Below are 20,683 nucleotides of genomic sequence, written 5' to 3'. Positions count from 1 at the left end.
ATATAATAACTATAACATCGATATTATTGATTTTGTATTTTATTATTGCATTCAAAATTAATGTACTCAAATTTCCTTTACACACACATTATGTCTAATAAAATTATGTTGATACATTATGTTAATACATAAAAATAGAATCAGCAAAAATTACTTAATTTTTTAGCTATATATGCAATTTTTATTATGCTGAAAAAAATATATATATAAATTGATATATATAATTGTATATGTATATACATACATACATATATATATATATATATATAAATTTATATATATATTTCTTGTTGCTGTGCAGTCACTTTCACATACGCGTGCGCGCGCACACACACACACACCAACTTTATATAGGGTAATCATACAAATTATATACAATAAAATATATATGATAAAACATTTTATTTTATTCACAGTCATTGTACTATAAGCCTTAGTAAAATAGAAAAAAACTAAAATTTTTGAAAAAAACTCTTGACAAAATAAGATGTGTGTATGACATGATTATGGACACTATATACATCAACTGATGTTTTCACTTTTTGAGAATAAAATACTGCGAATTTGTGTAGTCGCGATCACTTAATTCCTGGTTAATTTGTGCATTATGTAACTGAAAAATTACAAAGATTCTCAAACAACTGTTTCCATGATGTGTGTTTTTATATATGGACGTCTGTTACTATATGTACATTATACAGACATTATAATAAATTCGTTTTTGCAAAATAATTGAATCATTAATTACATTAAACCATTTGATATTGTTCAGGCTCCATTTCATGAATGTGTCGCAGAAAAAACGTAACTTTGACTTGCTCAACGTGTCGACATAGTTTCATAGCTAAACTTGTCCGCAATTTCATATGCTGTGTAAGAGAGGGAAGATTCAACAGCAAAAATGCGAGACCGTCAATTTCCTAAACAAAGATCAAATAAATGATGATATAAATAAAAGTATGGTTCACGTAAGATTTTTACTTATTAAGAAAATTATATAAATATATGTACATATTTAATTACTTACCTCTTCCTTGATGCGATATGCGAGATCTCTGCAGTCATTTGTTTTTCTGAGATACCGAAACACGTCGTCTACACTCCAATATAGCGGATTCGAATCAAGTTTCCGTGTTTTCGGTCGTCTTTGAGTCTTTTGCATTCTCAAGTATTCGGCATCTGCCTCAGAGCAATCGGATTCTATGCTCGTGTCCCATTCTCTTTTAATTCCTCTGGTGATTGCAGAACTCTGACCGAATCTTGTGGAATGTTGCTTTGAATTTAAATTTGAGGGACTGCACAACTCTCTATCTTTTAGCTTTCTATCATTAAACGAACTGCCGGAATCTTCGGAAACATTACTAGATGCAATTTCCATCTTGAAATCTTCTTTATCGGATTTCTCCAAGCCTTTTTGTATCATAATGTCTATTTCTGAAAGCAGTTGTCTTCCTTCGTATGTCTCTTCGACTTGATTCTCTGAAACATGTTTAGCCAAATCTAATGACATAAAGGCCATTTCTTCTTGCTCATATTCCTCATTAGCGTCTTTCTGTTTATTCGCCCATCTACCACGCCTTCTTCTACGCTTTCTACCCCACGGTTTCGATTTTTGTACCATGATACTTGTATATCCTTTTGGCTTTCCTCTCTTACCAGTTCCAACCGTTGCTACAAAAAAGATAAAAATGTTAAATAAGTTCTCTTTGGAGGTAAGCCCTAAAATTAATAAGAACAAAATATATAAAAACACAGATAGCTTTTTCTAAGTGCAATATATAAATTCCCTATGGAAATACATCTACTTACTAAATTTTGTTTTTGATGTTTTATAACATTCGTCTGGACATTCGTTCTCTGATACATACAGAGGACCGAACAAATTTGGGCATACCATTAGTTTTTTACAAACACTTCTACAGAAATCCGCTACCATGTCTCCCGATGTAACAATGGCTACACTTGCGCGATATGTGTTGTTTTTGTGTTTTGCCTTTAAAACCTCTAAGTGATATCCAGGATCTGGCTTGGTATCACATTGCAGAACTTTCAAAATTCTGGCACTTCTATACCCGACGGATACTATCATCGATAAAACTTCTCGCATAACCAACACGACTGGCCCAGGCCCCACTGACTTTGGAAGTGTTGCTAATTTACCTTTTGAGATCATTGGGCCTGTAAAACACCGGTAATTAAAATATATCTTTGGACACCAGAGTGAAGACCGTGGTTCTGAAATTGGTATGTCCAAGAGATTCGCCTTCTTCTCTTCCTTTACAGTTCTTTCTAGTTTTTTGCAGACTTCAATATAATCGTGCGGCGGTTTTAGCGGGTAATGGTTGGATTCACACCATCCAACGGGAAATATTTGCAAGGAATGCATATCGACTATATGATCTGGTCGAGAATAATTGCAATTATCTAATTTTATCCATAAGAGATTATTGACGATCTTAGTTATGTGAGCGGCACAAATTACATGTTTGTCTTTTGAGTCGACAGCTTCTAATCTCATGCCGCATTCAAAACCTGCCTCAACAGCAGCCAAATGTTTGCTAAATAAATTCTCAGGTGCCGCACTAGCATAGAACGCCTCTAAATATTCGTTCCACTCAAATTCTTCAGTCTTTGGAGTCCAACCTTGTGGATTAGTAATCCTAAATAAAAAAAAAGTGCATGTAAAACTATGTTTTAGGTCATTAAGTGAAACTCGACAAATGTATTATAAATACACACACACACAATATTTCGCACAAGTCGAGTTTCACACTCAATAACCCAATATAGTGTGTGCGTGCGCGGGCGTAACATATATACATGAAAAAACGTATATGTGCGACATAATAAAAAGTCTGAAATGTTTCGTATAATTCATACGAGTATATAAATGTGACTTTTACTTACGTAACATTGTGTTTTCGTGCCCATCCAACTGGAAATATGTACGGATGATCTGCAGTACACAACCATGTATTATTTTCAGAGCAACGTGTATCACTTGTAGCCTTGGTATGTGCGTCAATTTTCACAAGAAAATAAGTATCGTCGAATACTTGTGTCACGGTAGCAGGGCACATCTTTGTCCGATCTACCGGATTCAAAGCTTCCATCTTCATTCCCACTTCAAAATTGTGTTTCGGATGATGTATGGTATTATTAAACAATTCCAAATGCTCACAATCTTTTCGTTTGGAATCTATCAAATCTTTCCATTCTTCATATGTGTGCAAATCAACTAGTGAAGAAGGTGGTCCCAAAAACCAAACGGAATTTGATTTGGTTGCAAATCCATATGTATGTAATCGCTCAGATGTACAAAATATCCAGAAATCTTTCGAAGAGGAACCTGGTGTATCATATCTTAATAAAAGACGTCCACCAATATTTTCAATAATCTGGAAAAGATTTGTCTTAGAAATATATGTATACAACTACAGAATACAATCAAGTTTAGATGAGTAAAGTACTAGAACATCAAATCAAAATAGAATTTGCTGCTTTTTGTAGCAAATAATCTTATAGAAATTTATTGATTTGGCCAAAATACTTATTATGAATATTAAAATTATTGTTGAACAAAAAGATATGTTGTTTTTATGCAATTTATATTTCTATATTATATTTTTCAGTTTTATATATAAATGCTCTTAGAATGGTTTACTTTTATATTTTTTCTTACCGTAGCAACCCATAGTTTGTATGGATGTAATGGATCATTTATCTCAACCTTCATTCCTTTCTTAATCTTCTCTGTCATACTTAGACCATCCTGCGTAAAGAAAAAAAGAATTACTATATATATACACACAAGAATTATTATATATGTACATATAAGTATATTATTTATAATTGTATTTTTTAATATGAACAGTGTTTACAACAATGTTAATCTTACTCCTGTTAACATTTCAGCTGGTAGTGTGCGTGCTGTCAATAAGAATTCATCAAGTTTATTTATACAATCTGGTGATTTTTCAAGTATAACATCAGGTGGTTCTAACTTCTTCTTGTTTTTTACACTCCAGCCAAGTTCATGACCAGCTTCTTTTGTAAGATTAAACCAAAATTCTAACGATCTGTCATCGCCACCAAAGTAACGCAACCGTAATAAAGGTCCACAAGCCATGACAATAGAAGCTACCCAATATGATGGTTCCTTCTGATCATTTTTTTGCACTGGCACCTCTAGCGACATACCTATCTCAATGCTATTTTGCAATGTCAACTCCACATGAGGAAACATATGTTGTGGAACTTCTACAGTTGCTGTAGCATCAAGATAATCTTGCCAAACAAATCCATAATCTAAAATATAATTTAACACTATATTTCTCACACACACACACACATAAGTAGTTAAATAATAAATTAATTTTATATATATTATATATATATATATGATACTAATATATTTTTATCTTGAAAGAAATAAAAAAACATTTATAAAAATAAATATAGAAGGAATTATGTTGTTCATATATTATCAATGAATATGTATTGTAAAAACAGAGAAATTTATATTATATAATCAACTAATAGAAGCAATAAAATAAAAAAAAATGTACAACTACAATAATATTTTTTACATATAAAAATGTTATATAAAAATATTAAGTATGAAATAAGTGAAAAAATATAAAATAATAACAATTATATATTTCTCCATATAAAACCAAGTACTTAAAACTTTTTTTATTTAATTTTAATATTATAATGATTAAAAAATTTTTTTTATTAACAAAAATATAACAATTTTTTATAATAAAAATAGCGAATTACTATAATTTTCAACTATAATTCTAGTACACATAATACTACTTTAGATTCAATTATCTTAAAGACAGAAAAAGATCGAGAAACACACCAAATACACGTATAAGAATGAATCTGAAATATATGTATTATACATGTTTTTTATGTCACAAAATCAATATAAACGGGTGTCTTTTATCATTACTATAATTTTAATTTAAAAAAACCTTTGAATCGTACAGAACATACAGTTCGACAAGTTTTTTGTTTAATAAAAATTCATTTACAACACTTGTCTATAATTTAGTTTTACTGAAAACAACAATAATATACTCGAGTTTTAGTACGTAATAAGCATATATGTGCAAGAATTTCAAATTACATCGACGTGATAAAAGTATAAATTTCACATGTAATATACGTTCTACACGTGCAAGTAAAATTTAAAACAAAAAAAAAGAATTGAAAGTTTTACCTCCGTCTTGCGGGTTTTCTTGAGCTTCATTCTCGCTCGCTTCCATAATTTATTTATGTCGACGAGATTTTGCGTACGATATATATATATGTATAAATATAAATATATATATATACATATACACACACACATATATATATATATATATATAATGAGATTAACAGAACTTCCTTCAATGATTACCACATGCTGACGAAATAAATGTAATGAAAATCTACTTCAAAGTGTTGCTATAATCTATCCAAATCTATCGCGAGCAATCGCAAGTGAATAGTATCTTCTCAGAGTTGTGTTATACATGTACAGGACAAAACAGTGAATCTGTTCTTTAGTTGCACCTCTTGTACTTTTTCTATCTTTTCTTTGTTTCTCTCCGCGCATTCTGATATTTAATTATCTATCTATTTCATTTTGAGCAAGTGCAACCGAATGCAACTATATTTATACAAAGAACAAACCTAACTTTGAAGATTATCACAACTCGTGATTCGCGATTAAAGGCCATCACACATAAAATTACTTAAGTCTGTTCTACAATGCAGGGCTGTGTTCAGTTAAGCAAGATGGAACGAACTAATGCAGGAAATGCAGGAAATACAGGAATTCATTAGTTCCAATTCCTGTATTTCCTGCATTTCCTGCATTAGTTCGCTCCATCTTGCTTAACTGAACACAGCCCAGTCGTAAAGAGCCGTCTACAATGGAGAGTTGTAGGCCGTAATAGTAAGAAATTGACCAATCACAGACAAAGTACAGAAGAATAATCGATTGTGATTTGTCAATTTCTTACTGTTACAGTCTAAAACTCTCCATTGTAGACGACCCTTTATGTGTGATGGCCTTTACTACCTTCATTGTAGACTAGCTATAAGGTAGCGGTTAGGGCAATTATAAACCAACCCTTATATTCCATACAATATCTTTACAACGCATACATTTATATATATATGCACATATGCTATCTATATATATATATATGAATATGTGAAACAGTATGTTTGTAATAAAGCCAGTTTGGTAAACACCTATGTAAGAACATGGTCTTAATTTAATGTGAACGTTGCAGGTTAGAAATGTGTCGTTTTCTTTCCGTTTCGCTATAGTTCCGTGCTATAAGACTCCAGTCACCAAACAAAAAACGGAAACGAAATTGAAACGAAATTATTCTGATTGGCTACTCCCTTACCATATCTCTTTTCTGTTTCGTCCCGCTAGTTTTCTCTCCATTGAAATGTATTTTCCTCATCATCGAACGCATGTATACTTAGGCTGCGTTCCGAGTTACGCATATGCGCGCATTTTCTATATTATACGTGACGTGTACTATAGATAAATGCGTAACTCGGAACGCAACCTTAATTTTGGGCGCTTTCCAGCTACGTACACAGATGACACTGTGTAACACAGTGTCCACTAGTGTGAGAAAGAGCATATCAGTGTGTCTCACTCATACTAGTAAACACTGTGTTACACAGCGTCGCTTGTGTACGTAGCTGGAAAGCGCCCTTTGTAATTGTGAGATAATAGGCACACGTGTCTGTCTATTTGTATTGATCTATTTGCACACTTGCAAAGATTTTTAACACAGAAGTGACTTGGAGGGAGGCACTTAAAGATAAATAAATTCATTGAATTTTGTACTAGTACTGCCGAAAAATTTCAGGAACGGTCACGAGCATATCTGTTCCCTGGCTTTTGCTCCTCCCGTGAAGGGGCATGCGCTACATAAGCAAAGAAGAAGAAGAAGCATACCTGTTCTTTATGTGACATTATTTTTTCCCGTAGTTCTATATCACTTTCAACTTGGCTAGTGAAGAATCACTTTAGGTTTTTAAAAATGGCAGATATATCAATGAACATGAGTATCACGCGGAAAATGTCCTTTGGAATCAATGGCAAACTTAACGGCGTCGAAGGCAAGACACCGTTTCTGATAGGTGTTTCAGGCGGCACTGCAAGCGGAAAAGTACTTATCTTAGCACATAGTTAAACATAAAAATATTAACGTCTATCAGAAGATAAAAAGTCTGTTGTCAGAAAATATCTTAATATTTCTGGAAGTTGGTTTTCTGATAATCCTGAATTGATTTTCTGTGCACATATAAGATAGATAACTCTCTCATGCTGGTTTCAGTCTACAGTATGCAAACGTATAATGGAAAAGTTGGGACAGGTTGATATGGATCATCAGCAACGTCGAGTAGTCTGTATTTCACAAGATAGTTTCTATCGTGATCTAACGCTTGCCGAGAAAGTGAAGGCAGAAAAAGGGCAGTACAATTTTGATCATCCTGATGCATTTGACGATGATTTGATTTTACAAACACTGCAGGATATATTGGCTGGTGTCAAGTGTGAAATACCAGCTTACGATTATAGAACAAACAGTTTGTATGTATTTTCAATATTTTATATATTAAAATTTTATAATATTTCAATGTTAAAATTTCCGGAAAATTACAATAACATTTCTATATTTTTCAGAATGAAAGATCAGGTTACTACAATATATCCTGCTGATGTGGTACTGTTTGAAGGAATACTGGTATTCTATTTCCCTAAAATTCGAGATCTGTTTCACATGAAATTGTTTGTGGATACTGATTCAGATACTAGACTTGCAAGAAGAGGTAATTTTTTTGAATAATGTAATATAATTGATCTGATGTAATATATGATCACACATATATGTTGTTGATTTCTTCAGTACCAAGAGACATAAAAGAACGTGGGAGAGATTTGGATTATGTCTTGAACCAGTACATGAATTTTGTAAAACCAGCTTTTGAAGAGTTTTGCTTGCCAACAAAAAAATTTGCAGATGTCATAATACCCAGAGGAGCGGATAATACAGGTACATGATATATAATTGATACTTGATGCTTTCGCGATGTTATAAGAATTCTTAAAGATGGTTTTCAGATTTAAACCGCGTTAGTGTAATATTTTTATATCAACGTTTTGCGAACATTTCATTTTATTAGGATTCAAGCTACTCTTAAACCGTGATGAAGTAAATTGAAACGTCCACGAAACATCGGTATAAAAATACTAACCAGCGCGGTTCAAACCCGAAAACCGTCTTTCGAAATGGCGCGAGGCACTATCGTACTTCTTAATTTTATGTAGCAACATTTAGTTAGCTAATTAATGTGATGTCCTTACTTGCTTATTAATGGGTTTTTGTTTCTTTGTGAATTTGTTGTGTCACATATATTAAGAAAATTTATTAATTTTTTTCTAAGTTTGTGCTTTAATACTGCAGTATTATCTCGTTTGTTTATGAAGCAGTCAACTTGCTAGATTAAACAGATAGGTAGCTTTACCTTTGGAATTATAAACAAAGTGTGTTATAACGGTCAACTTTTATGGCTGACTTTTTTGCAATGATATGAGAATAAAACACTTGTTATTCAGGAAATTCTATATATGGAAATATCCCAGAACCGCGCACATACTTTTCTGGACTACAGATATTACATTTATGGGAAACATTCTTTCCTAGTTTAATAGTTTAAATTAAATAAAAGTTTATTTTTTGTTTATTAATTCTGGATAAACAGTTTTAACGTTAATATTTTATAATCTTTAAAATTTTAACAAGATTACAATATTATTTTATTTTATATATATTTCTCGGCAAAAATAATTCTAAGATATTTTCAATGAAAAAAAGGACTAAAAAGTATAAATGTAACAAAAAAGTATATAATCAGTAATAACACAGTCACGTATGTAATATACATTGATATATATATATATAATAATATAATTGTATATAGATATAATATAGATTGAACATATATAAGTTTGTTTAAAAAAACTTAAAAACAGTTTGAAATTTTAAATCAGATTTTATCTTATTAGTAACAAACAAAAATATGTAATTATTTAACATTATAATGCTTTTGTATTTGATACTTAAGTATGGGCAATATGTATAATTTGTCATAATGTTGGTCTAATCAGTAGAATATGCAATTATTATGTATAAAAACTTCAGATACACACATTAATTGTTTATATTATATAAAATATCTATTAATAGCTGACAATTAATAGCGCTTTTTGTATATACTTATGTATATATTTTATGAAATATTAGTTTCCTTGTTTATATTTTAAATCATATTTATCCAACCTTTTATATACCTCATGGGTGCTGCCTGGTATACCATGATTCCGGATGTCAGAGCTACACCTAGTTAAATTAAGCAAAAGTTAAAGAATGAAAAAGTGTATGTATGTGTGAGAGAGAGAGAAAGAAAGAAAGAAAAAGAATGTTTCATAGAAAACCTATATGTGAGGTTATTGTATGTTTGCAGTGGCAATAGACCTAATAGTGCATCACATCTGGGATATTTTGCGTTTGAAAAAGGCCGAAAGCTCGTCCGGGCAGCATCCATTCCTCTACCAGCGTAGGCGTACTTCGGCCTCTTCCGACACACTCAGCAGATGATTTAAGCATGACAAGCTCACTCTTTTAAGCACAGCATTTTTTTCTATGCCTTTATGTATGACTGAATTTTTCCAGTTCCTTTTTTTAATGTTTAGAAAAAAATAATATTCATCGTTTGTTAAATTTAAAAATTACATTTACATTGTTAGTGCCAATTGATAACAAATCGGACAATCTATCGTCAAAATATTCTCTCATTGAACAAAAGAAAAAACAAACAAATACGCGATAATTTTATCATATCATTATCAAACTGACGCAGTTCTGTCAATGTGACTAATATCAAGTATTAAGTCTTTACATGTGTATATATATATATACATATATAATCATAATTTTTGAAGAATTATGTCTTATATACCAAAAGTGGTGTTTTGTATGTATTAATAGTGTTTTTATATGTATTTAAATCTCGGGGATAAATATTCCTGAATAAATTATAAAAATATACTTAAAAAAAATCAGAAAAATACATGAAACTGTATAAGTCCGCTAAAATATATAGATAATTTAAAAGGATTTACTTGCTGACTAGAGTTAATGAATCATAGATATACATACATAATCACATCTTATATTTCTGAACAAATGTGCAAATATCTCAAATATTAACTACATGAGAAAGTATGTATACATAATGTGTGCAATTGTGTCTGTGATATCATCATGCATGTGTATATGATATATAAACATATATGTAGTACTTACTTTACACACTTTACATTTTAAACTTCTCTATAAAATATTTAATTTCTAAGTATTTCAGTACGATTACATTCGCTTTTAAATACTAATATTTGTATGACTACAATCGCTTTTAAATAATAATATTTCACAACGTAAGAGAGCGCGCACACGTCATTGTCATTAGCATAATCATTTGTGTAATACGAGGTAGTTAGACTAGTTTAAAAGACTTCATTGCATTAATTGCAATTGATTAAAAACTTGTATTTTACATAATAAGATATATTCCATATGACGCGCGTTAATTTTTGTATCTTAATACAAATTTCTATAAAAGTATACAAAAAATACATTAAGAGTAATATTTCTTTCAACATGATATTACTTTTAGAAATTACAAAATTAACTTTATTTTACCTATTTAATATAATTTTTTGATAAAATTTATAAGTGCACAACTTTTGTATAGCTAATATACAAGTTTTAATTAAAATTTTGTAATCTTGTTTCTTTTAAGTTTTTAATTATTTTTGAATTATATGTATTTTTTTATATGTAACAGTTTATATTTTAATAGTCATGTATTTTCATAATTTGTTTTTTTCTTCCTAATCAGTATTTTATCTGTAGTCAACATAAATAGTGCTAGTTCTGGGACATTTTATTGTATATTATCGGTGAAAGAAAACTTGTAAACACAACTATGTCTTATGTATAATAAATTATGTAATTAGATAACAATTGTTGCCTACACACAAAATAGTTGCATTTAATTCCAAGTATCTGAATAATTTTTTATATTGTTTAAGAGATGTAAAAAATGATATATATTACAAATAAATAAATTTGTTATCTCCGTTTGCCCCTGCCCCTCTCAATTGTATATACATATTGCACACTATAATCGCGATTGCACACTGACATTTCGTGATTTGTTGCAGTGGCGATAGATCTGATAGTGCAGCACATAAGAGACTTCTTAAGCAACCGTGGTAGACAAATGATGGAACCTGAGAGTCCAATAAATAGAGTAGAAGGAATATTCAAGAGACCACATTAATCTCTGAAATTTTGTCATGTAGAGAGATGATGTGTTGAATTTTAAATTTTAATCATGTTATATTTTGATATTTGGATTTTTTCACAATTTTTATTATATGTATATATATAACGTAAAAAAATTTAAAGTCAATATTAAAAGTATTACATATTCCGATTTATTTATTATTTTAAGGGTAATTGTAACATATTTTTTCTTGCAACAAAACAATTGTTGAATGATATTTTGAAGTTTATACTTAGATATGTGTCTAGAATATCAAAGGATATTTGTGTGTAGCAAAGCTCTCTGCAAAAGAAACAAAACACATGAAAGTAAAGATCTAATTTTGCTTCTGAAAAGATTGAACATTTATATTCTAAGAAATGTGTTTTTCTAAGAGCTTTATTTTATTTTCACTTATTTGTGTTCATTTACTATACTTTTGAACAATTTTTATATATCAGCATAAAAAAAGCTGTAATATTAAATGTAGATATTGTAGAAAATTGTTACAATATAACACAATATTTAGGAGATATATAAATATATATAAAAATAAATCTTTCTTGTTGACATTTTATTATTGTTCAATATCTTATATTTAATCTTTTAACATTTACATATAATTATGTACCTAAACATAAAAAAATGAAAAGTTTAAGAATGATATATTCATTTAAAAATGCTTTACATGTTATTTTATAAATAAAATTATTGGTAGTAAAGTTCTAAGTTCATCCCGTCATGTATTTCATCTAAAATAGTGTTAAGAAAGAAATAGTATATACTAAAGTACCACACATAACTGTTATACATTCTTGCAAAAAAGGATACAATCTTGCAACTTTATGTGATCCTTGAAGATGGTGTACCACTTTTTCAACACAATTTTCTCCCAGTGTGTTCCTGTTTGAGCTGCTATTAGTTTTTTCAAATCTCCTATAGTATCATCTGGATTACATTTAACTCTGACTTTTTTTCCAAGACGATCATTGCACGTTATCTCTAACATTTTTTATATATTAAACCTAAAGAGTCAGAAATTTTAATACCATAATTTCACATTAACTTTGAGAGAACCACATCTCTCTCATTTATGTATTGAAATTATATTAGTTTGTTATCACAAATCAAAGAGTATATATACATGTACTCCCACTTTCCTATAAATTTATGTATATAACTCGGATATTATCAACAACTGCTATGTGTTAAAAGCGCGATGTTAGAACGTCGAAAATCTTTGCGAGTTTTTCACGAAGAACAGATATTGCACAATGACAGAATACAAAAGCGAACTACTAACCTTTTCTTTCGACGAATCTAAAGAAAACAGGAGAGTTTTGAGGTTATGGCAAGAATAACAACCAGCTGTGGTAAAGTGTGACGTTTTCAAATTGGTAACAATGAGACATAGGAGTTATTAGATACTCGTCAATATTCGTTTAGCAAATCCAAGCAAATCCGCCATATTTGGCATATGTGTCAGAAAGGTTAGGTATGTTTTACGCTCCGCGAGCGAAGCGATTTACTTTGCTTCAAATATTATAATGTTGATATGTTATTAAAGAGCAGTATTAAAGCATTTTTTACGCTTTTTGCTACGATAAACACTATTGTACAACGATCAACAATTGTGAAAAAAAATCCGTATGAGAGTGTACGTTATCAGGCCCCATGGCAAAACCAGAGCGGCTTCGTTTTACGATTCTGGATGACTTGATACTTCTCCGAGAAGTTTCAGAACAAAATCCATACGAGGAAAGCGAAAGATGGAAAACTGTTACCGAGCGAGTCGTAAACGCGACGCAGAAAAATTTCAGTTTACGTTGCGTTAAAGATCATGTTGACCATTTGCTGAAAATATGGACTAGAGAAGGCCGCGCACATTTGAGGAAGTAAGCAAGCGAGCATTTGTTGTTTCGCGTGCTAAATATTAACAAGATTTATAGTATTAGAAAAATGCTACTTGAATGACATCACTAAAACGATTATTAAAATTTTGAATGGTCTGCAGGTCGGGGACAGAGGAGCAATATAACGAAAAAGAACGACTTCTTCAACAAGTACAAGACTTGCAGAGAGAATTTAGGCGTTTCAGTAAAGGCATCAATTCCAATATGCAGAAGTTAAGAGTACAGGCACGAGATGTAACGTTAGAGAACATTTCCGATACTTTAGAAGTAATAATAGAAGAACCTACAGTAACAACTCCTCTTCCAATGTCTTTTCCATCTTCCACACTGTTACCAATTTCATTACCATCGCCAACTCCATCATCTTCGTCATCTTCATCAACCCCGTTAGCTTCAGTTAGTCCGTTACGATCATCAATCACATCACCGTCAAGAACAGGAGGCCCAATTAGAAATAAAGCTCGTCATGATGCATTGAAGAAATCAACATTACAATTTTTGCAAGAAAGACACAGAAAAGAGGTAGAATTTCAAGAGAAACAACTTCGTTTAGAAGAGAGGAAGCTTCAACTTGAGGAAGAAAAATTTAAAATAGATAAAAAAGAACGTGAGGCAAGACTTGAATTGGAAATTGAAGAAAGAAGACAAAGAATTGCTGTATCTAAGCAGAAACAAGAAATTTTGAAGATATTGTTACAACTGATACATTAAATCTTGATTATTTTTGTAATTATATATATGTAATAGTCTTTTTGTTTTATTGATTTATAAATAAAATTGTTGTTAAACCAAGTACATATATCATTTTAAGCATTTGCTTTATATTTGAAACAATTACCATTTCTAAAGTCAACCGATTTTAAGTTGTTGAAAATATCGAATTGAATATGTAATTTTATTTTGTGTTACAACTTTGTGTTATAAATATTAGAACTTGAAAAGCATGTTGCAAGATTCCTCAGTAGTACAATAATTAATATTCCCGCCTGTCACGCGGGAGACCGAGGTTCGATTCCCCGCCGAGGAGAAATTCTAGTGGCAATTTGTTTTTATAAAAAATATATATATTTGTTCGAAATGTGCGTGCCAGTTTTCATACATCATGACGTATAATTCTGCATAATTATATATTATTATTAGTCACTTGTGTTTTTATTATATTAATTAATGTATACACAATTTTTATGTGCACACCATAGACTATATATACACACATACATACATATATATCACATACTAGCTAATACCATAGACGTATAATATATAGACTGCGCGTTTGGCTGAAAAGATGTCTTCAACGTTGAGAGAGACAACATACTTTGAATAGTAACTCTTTCTCTGTCTATCATTTCCCCCACTACTTCGCTAGACAAAGATGAGGCTACTATTCAACACCAGCTGTCTCTCTCTCTCTCTCTCTCTCAACGTTGAAGACATTTTCTTACCATGGCAAAGGTCTATATATTATATGTCTATGGCTAATACACTCTAAAGCCCCTTGCACAATGGAAGGAATAGCGATAGCGATAGAAATAACACCAGTTTTTTAAAAAGTTTATATTTATGAATAACGGTAGGGGAACAGCAGAATCTAACATACAAAAATACACATGTTTCAATGCAGATCAGAAAACAGAATAAGCAATAGCAACAAAATTTCCGACGAGTTGGAATTCTGTGTCTATTGCTTATATCGCTATCACTATTCCCTCGCATTGTGCAAAGGGGCTTAAAGCGCTTGTTTTAGAAACGCAATTTAGTTTCTTAGTGTAACACAAGAGTGCATTACGATTCTTATTTTTTAATTTAGCGTATCTATTAGATATGTAATACTCCAGGTTTTTCACCACAACTAGTAAAATACGTTGGAAAAAAGATAAAGAAGCTGTTCAGAATTTCAGAAGCTTCTTAAACTACGTTACAAGTTGAATTCGCAGTACGTATTAATTATGTGTGATATTTGTTTTTTCTAATATATAGTACTTTTATTTAGGAACTTAAAAAAAGAATATCCCTGCAAGATGCAAACTTAAGCAAATCTTTTAAATAATTTTAAATTTTCAATAAAAAATTTTTCATATATATTTTATTAAGAATCATTAATGAGATAATATTGTGCTATTGTACGAAAATAAATTGTATTTCTAGCATTTTATTTACATACAAAATGCTAATTGGCTACCGCATTGTTTCTTGTCGCGTCTTGTCTGCAGGCGCCATTAGGCGGCTATACAAAACATATACAGGAAATGGCGAGAGCGACGCGTGTGTACAACACTAGCACCACCTATATCTCATACGGTTGAGCAAGCGTGGCTAATCAAAGCATCAAAAGGTAAGCCGCGAGGGCTGTTTATTTTTGGTTTTTCGTCTGGTAGCTGTGCTCCGTCTCGGCAATTTGTACGAGTAATGCGCTTCCTGGCCGCGTCGGACAGTTCATCGTGCTCAAAAAACAGCTGACGAAGCAGCAATGACCACGGAAACGTAGGTGTGAACGCGCCGGACGGGCCGTAACTTGTCGGGCATCTTGCCTAGTAAAGCCAGCTCCATTGCACATCCCGCTTTACCCCGTCCTTCTTCCGTCCGTTGCTCCTATCTCTTTCTTTCCTGTTGCTCCCGCGTGCGCGCTGCTCTAACCGCTTCTGCTTGACGTGGAGCACACTGATAATCTGCTCTCGTCGTCTCAGCCGCGGTTCCTGACGACGCGTTTATTTATGTACAAACTATCACATGGGCGGATCACCGAACGAGCAAACAAGCATATCTCGAGTATATAACCAATCTCTTCGTCAGCCGTTGTTTTCCTTTTGTTGATACATATGTAAATGCGCCGGAAAACATTTAATAATGAAATTATTTTTTTCTTATGCTGCAGAAAAATGAGTAGCTCTGAGGAGGTATCTTGGATCTCATGGTTCTGCGGCTTACGCGGAAACGAGTTCTTCTGTGAAGTGAGTAATCATGACGTTACTTTTAGTTCAATTTATTGAATAAACTTTTGGATTAGTGTTAATCTTGTAATATATTAATACAAAAATATTAATCCAAGTTTTGCATCAAAGATTCTGATATCTTAGTCTTATCATTTCTGTGTTGCTTACTCTTTGTACTTGATATAAGATATATGTTTATATTTTCATTTTTTTAAATAAAAATTAAACAACAAAAGCACAAAATTCAGTACATGTTATAGATCAAATATAAAAAGTTCTGCAACTAAATTCTTTATAGTGAACTTAATGTAATTGTATCATATTCAGGTAGACGAAGATTATATTCAAGATAAATTTAATTTGACTGGACTAAATGAACAAGTGCCACATTATCGTCAAGCATTAGACATGATTCTTGATCTTGAACCTGGTAAGTTATTTCAATAATAAATTAATGGGAATAAATTGTATAAATTTTTTTTAATTATTCATTTTTATTCACATTTATTTGATAGATGATGATCTGGATGATAATCCAAATCAATCGGACTTGATTGAGCAAGCTGCAGAAATGCTCTATGGTCTTATTCATGCGCGCTATATACTTACTAATCGTGGCATTGCTCAAATGATTGAAAAATATCAAGCGGGTGATTTTGGTCACTGTCCACGAGTTTATTGCGAGTCCCAGCCGATGTTACCACTAGGTCTTAGTGATGTTCCTGGCGAGGCTATGGTCAAGAGCTATTGTCCCAAATGTATGGATGTTTACACTCCAAAAAGCTCGAGACATCATCACACTGATGGCGCGTATTTTGGGACAGGATTTCCGCACATGTTATTCATGGTCCATCCAGAATACAGACCAAAACGTGCAGCAAATCAATTTGTACCTAGGTAACTATTGTAGCACATTCTGATTTTTGTCTATGACTTTGATATTCGATAGACACGAGATATAAATGTTTTAACTTACATATTCTCACAGTTTTTGTGCATATATAGAACGTACATACAAACTTTTGAAAATGAAACACTCTGTTTTAGATTATATGGCTTTAAAATCCATCCCCTAGCATACCAGATTCAGCAACAATCTGCATCAACGTTTAAAGCACCTCTGCGAGCTCTCAACTACAACAATGGGAAGCGTTAATTTCATTTCGGCATAGTTTAGAATAACTTCCTTTCTTTATTCGTAATTACTTAATTTGCCCCGAAGAATAAAGTACTATTTTTTATATCTGTTTTTTCAAAATATTTCTACATAAATAGAACATATTCTACGGATTCGCTCTTTGCAATCGTGTTGGTTTGGTCGTTATTTTATCGCTTCTTTTTACACGTTTTCGGATTTTCGTGATACTGTGTACGAAAAGTCGAAAAAAAAAAAACTTGATCGAGACTTGCAAATAGTGTTACCAGCAACATTTTCAACACAAGTATTTTCGCGAAGAACTAATGTATTCGCATGATTTAAAACGTTGAGGGTAAAGAGAAGAAAATTTATTGTAATCATAATTGACATTTATGATAATTGTTAGTTTCTATAAATGAAAAAAGGAACACTTCATTCGTTTTTGTACAAAGTATTTGCGTATTTGCTGCCAAGTTCCTAAACATGCAGGAGCTGACTTCGTGAGAGAGTCGAAATGGAGATAATGTTGGGTTCCCATTGGTTCTTTTCAAGTAAAAGATGTATAAAAGAATAGTTAAGTTTGTAATTTAATTTAATCGACGAGTGAATAGTACACGAACTGTGATAGGAACACTTTGTTAACATCTCCAACCCAGTTCGGGTCACTGATATCTCAAGTACTGTTACAATGTGGTCTAGTTGGTGACTCGAAACATTCTTATATATGTGCGTTATCATCCGATAAGGAATATCATAAAAATTAAGCGTCAAGTTGTACATGTTAACATATAATGTTTATAAGTTTATTCCTAATAAAAATTACTAGAATGTCGATTTTTTACAGTAAACCAAAATTGTGTAATAAGAAAAGATAATAAGAAATTAATAAAAAAGATAATCTTTTATTATCTTTATCTCGATTTCTATCACAGTTCTTGTTTATAAACATTTAGTATTCACACATAGAATACAGAGCCAGTTTTACTATTTCGTACTAAATTTATCCGCCAAGTAAACCGTGTGACTACGTTTCGTAGCTGGGAGCTTTCCAGCTACGTACACAGGCGACACTGTAACACAGTGTCCACTAGTGTGAGTGAGACACACTGATATGCTCTTTCTCACACTAGTGGACACTGTGTTGCACAGTGTCGCCTGTGTACGTAGCTGAAAAGCTCCCACTGCTAATAATATGTGTGTGTATATATATAATATATATATATAACCTGTAACGCATGCGTAATTATTGGTGTAGCTCATATGTTTCGAATCTTTGCGTAAACAAAATGCATCCCAAAAATAGATGCGCAGCGATACGATTAACAATAACCAAATTGTCATTACAGAATACGAAAATTGATATCATTAAACCAATTGTTATCGTGAGTTACATTAGTCGATTTGAACAATCGATTAGTGATTGGACGTAACTTCCATGAGAATGGTTGTTACTAAATTGCATTTAGCGTTCTGTGTAAGATTAGTCCATGTTGCTAAACTCAACTAAATAGCTAATATGGTTAATCAGTTTAAACGAATAATCAATCAATTAAGTTAGTCAGAGATGATAAAACTGGCTTTCAGTATCTTGCAATTAAAAGAAAATTTTATGTACATTTTTTTAACAACATAGCAATTAATAAAAATGTTTATTTTCTATTTGAATCACATCCGTAAAACAGCTCACTTAAATAAATTCATCATATTTATAAATAAATAGATGCGTAAACTACTGTAAAAAATGTTGTAATACCACTAATTAAAATATGCTTTATTTACATTCATCATTCACATCAACCAAAGACTAAAAGATTGATTTATTTGCAAAATAAGTAAATATCTTAATTAGCATTTTATATCCGCTATTGCTTTGCACACTAAATAATTTTTTTGTTTTTATCTAATAATTAAAACTTGATACAATTTTTGTGCATTTTTATTTTATCTTTATTTTATAATCTTGTAACGAAAAAGAATTCTGCTTTTTAAGTGATTGTTATAATAACTTTAAAAATATAAATACATATGACAAACTATAAAACAAATTTTATGTATTGTAAATCTAGTTTTCTTCAATTTTCTTTTACTTGCTATAATGGGTGCGTTCAGACAACTCAACGGTTGAGAGATCATCACTTATGATAGGACTATTCTTCAAAATCTGCTTCGGTTCCAAAAGTATGATCCAATCAGAAGTGATTATTTCTCAACTATTGTGCAACTGTTGAGTTGTCTGAACGCACCCAATGTTGATTGGCTGTCAGTTTTCACACACGGTCAAAGTTTATTGGTTAATGTCCTAGGGAACTTTGGCGACAGCATGCAGTATTCGATCGGTACAGGTTGAATCGCTCACAGAGCAATTAATAACGGGTGCGTTCAGACAACTCAACAGTTGCACAACGGTTGAAAGATAATTACTCATGATTAGATCATACTTTTGGAACTGCGGTAAGTTTTGAAGAATAGTCCTATCAGAGAGAAATCTGAGAGCGGCCATCCTATTGTAATTTTTTACCACGAAGTAAGAATAAGGAGACTTAACTAGATAGTACATAGAGAAAAAAAGTGGTCAGTAAAAATATTCCATGTAGGAAGAGGTTTGCTAAATAGAATAACTTGCAACATTTTGTCGCCATTTTAAGTTTGTTCTTTTTAGTTAAAGTTGCTGTGCAATATTCATATAGTGCAATCACGTCCAGTATATTGGCTGCGTTCGAAGAGCGTGCTATCTGTGCTATTGTAATTCTATCTGTTTTACATCTAATGAGAGGTAACAATAAAAGAATACAATATCGCAGATAGCGTGCTCCCCGCAAAAGTAAGTATAATTTAATTACATTTTGTAATTATGTATAATGTTATAGAATTTTGCNGAAAATTAGAATTTGCTGAAGTATAAATTTTTTATTTTTATAACCGAAAATTGTTTGTCGATTAATTATTAATATTTAGCTAAGAGCAATATTTATTTTGCTCTAAATAATCAGAATATATTTTTGCAATGTGTTCAAATATTAATATAAATAATTTTTAGCGATATATTACTATTTTCATTGTTTTTTATTTATAAGATAATTTTCAATTTTAATATCTTATTTTCTGTTATAATATTATAGGTACAAAATTCTGAAGTAATGGCTTGTTGTATCAAAGAATGTAAATCAAGAGGAGGTAAAAAAGCTGAAAAAAGAAGGTTATTTACACCTCGCACTGTAAGTATTTACATTGGTTTTATGTTGATCATTGTTATGGATGCTTCCCAGCAAAACATAGTG

General features: G+C 31.4%; 5 protein-coding genes and 1 long non-coding RNA gene across 13 annotated transcripts; 4 read left to right on the top strand and 2 right to left on the bottom strand.

Annotated features, from left to right (window-relative positions):
• Positions 1–396: 396 nt before the first annotated feature.
• Positions 397–5,679, bottom strand: LOC109854182 (scm-like with four MBT domains protein 1). Of its 2 annotated transcripts, XM_020427033.1 has the most exons (8): positions 5,231–5,679; positions 3,899–4,308; positions 3,683–3,772; positions 2,908–3,398; positions 1,810–2,660; positions 1,028–1,671; positions 749–920; positions 397–613 (listed from the first exon to the last, which is right to left on the bottom strand). In XM_020427033.1, the coding sequence occupies exons 1-7, from the start codon at positions 5,274–5,276 to the stop codon at positions 750–752; spliced, it is 2,703 nt and encodes a 900-aa protein (XP_020282622.1). In that variant the 5' UTR covers positions 5,277–5,679; the 3' UTR covers positions 397–613; position 749. The 2 variants fall into 2 exon arrangements, with proteins under 2 accessions (XP_020282622.1, XP_020282620.1); XM_020427031.1 differs by having other exon boundaries at positions 397–920.
• Positions 5,680–6,239: 560 nt separating this feature from the next.
• Positions 6,240–11,511, top strand: LOC109854178 (probable uridine-cytidine kinase). Of its 4 annotated transcripts, none has more exons than XM_020427024.1 (6): positions 6,240–6,296; positions 7,016–7,196; positions 7,365–7,621; positions 7,715–7,860; positions 7,938–8,084; positions 9,556–11,274. In XM_020427024.1, exons 2-6 carry the CDS (start codon positions 7,068–7,070, stop codon positions 9,687–9,689), a joined length of 813 nt encoding a protein of 270 aa, XP_020282613.1. In that variant the 5' UTR covers positions 6,240–6,296; positions 7,016–7,067; the 3' UTR covers positions 9,690–11,274. The 4 variants fall into 4 exon arrangements, with proteins under 4 accessions (XP_020282613.1, XP_020282610.1, XP_020282614.1 ...); XM_020427021.1 differs by having other exon boundaries at positions 6,267–6,296; positions 6,894–7,196; XM_020427025.1 differs by lacking the exons at positions 6,240–6,296; positions 9,556–11,274 and adding an exon at positions 11,318–11,511 and having other exon boundaries at positions 6,680–7,196.
• Positions 11,512–12,007: 496 nt separating this feature from the next.
• On the bottom strand, positions 12,008–12,814 carry LOC109854128 (ubiquitin-like protein 5). Its single transcript, XM_020426933.1, has 3 exons — positions 12,725–12,814; positions 12,253–12,446; positions 12,008–12,173 (listed from the first exon to the last, which is right to left on the bottom strand). The coding sequence occupies exons 2-3, from the start codon at positions 12,428–12,430 to the stop codon at positions 12,130–12,132; spliced, it is 222 nt and encodes a 73-aa protein (XP_020282522.1). The 5' UTR covers positions 12,431–12,446; positions 12,725–12,814; the 3' UTR covers positions 12,008–12,129.
• Positions 12,815–13,077: 263 nt separating this feature from the next.
• On the top strand, positions 13,078–14,069 carry LOC109854127 (chromatin assembly factor 1 subunit A-like). Its single transcript, XM_020426932.1, has 2 exons — positions 13,078–13,316; positions 13,436–14,069. Exons 1-2 carry the CDS (start codon positions 13,096–13,098, stop codon positions 14,043–14,045), a joined length of 831 nt encoding a protein of 276 aa, XP_020282521.1. The 5' UTR covers positions 13,078–13,095; the 3' UTR covers positions 14,046–14,069.
• A 1,105-nt stretch (positions 14,070–15,174) lies between these two features.
• LOC109854177 (casein kinase II subunit beta) lies at positions 15,175–18,237 on the top strand. 4 transcript variants are annotated; one of them, XM_020427017.1, is made up of 6 exons: positions 15,175–15,270; positions 15,548–15,669; positions 16,210–16,285; positions 16,595–16,697; positions 16,783–17,164; positions 17,315–18,237. In XM_020427017.1, the coding sequence occupies exons 3-6, from the start codon at positions 16,214–16,216 to the stop codon at positions 17,421–17,423; spliced, it is 666 nt and encodes a 221-aa protein (XP_020282606.1). In that variant the 5' UTR covers positions 15,175–15,270; positions 15,548–15,669; positions 16,210–16,213; the 3' UTR covers positions 17,424–18,237. The 4 variants fall into 4 exon arrangements, with proteins under 4 accessions (XP_020282606.1, XP_020282608.1, XP_020282604.1 ...); XM_020427019.1 differs by lacking the exon at positions 15,548–15,669 and having other exon boundaries at positions 15,176–15,270; XM_020427015.1 differs by lacking the exons at positions 15,175–15,270; positions 15,548–15,669 and adding an exon at positions 15,676–15,818.
• Positions 18,238–19,922: 1,685 nt separating this feature from the next.
• Positions 19,923–20,664, top strand: LOC109854187. Its single transcript, XR_002250194.1, has 3 exons — positions 19,923–19,976; positions 20,065–20,226; positions 20,525–20,664. It is a non-coding gene; the product is annotated as an uncharacterized LOC109854187 (long non-coding RNA).
• Positions 20,665–20,683: the final 19 nt, after the last annotated feature.

This window comes from Pseudomyrmex gracilis, unplaced genomic scaffold (assembly GCF_002006095.1).
Source record: "Pseudomyrmex gracilis isolate BER0280 unplaced genomic scaffold, ASM200609v1 scaffold_60, whole genome shotgun sequence".
NCBI lineage: Eukaryota > Metazoa > Arthropoda > Insecta > Hymenoptera > Formicidae > Pseudomyrmex > Pseudomyrmex gracilis.
The sequence above is the reverse complement of the archived record's forward strand: the minus strand, read 5'-3'. Positions and strand labels throughout refer to the sequence as shown.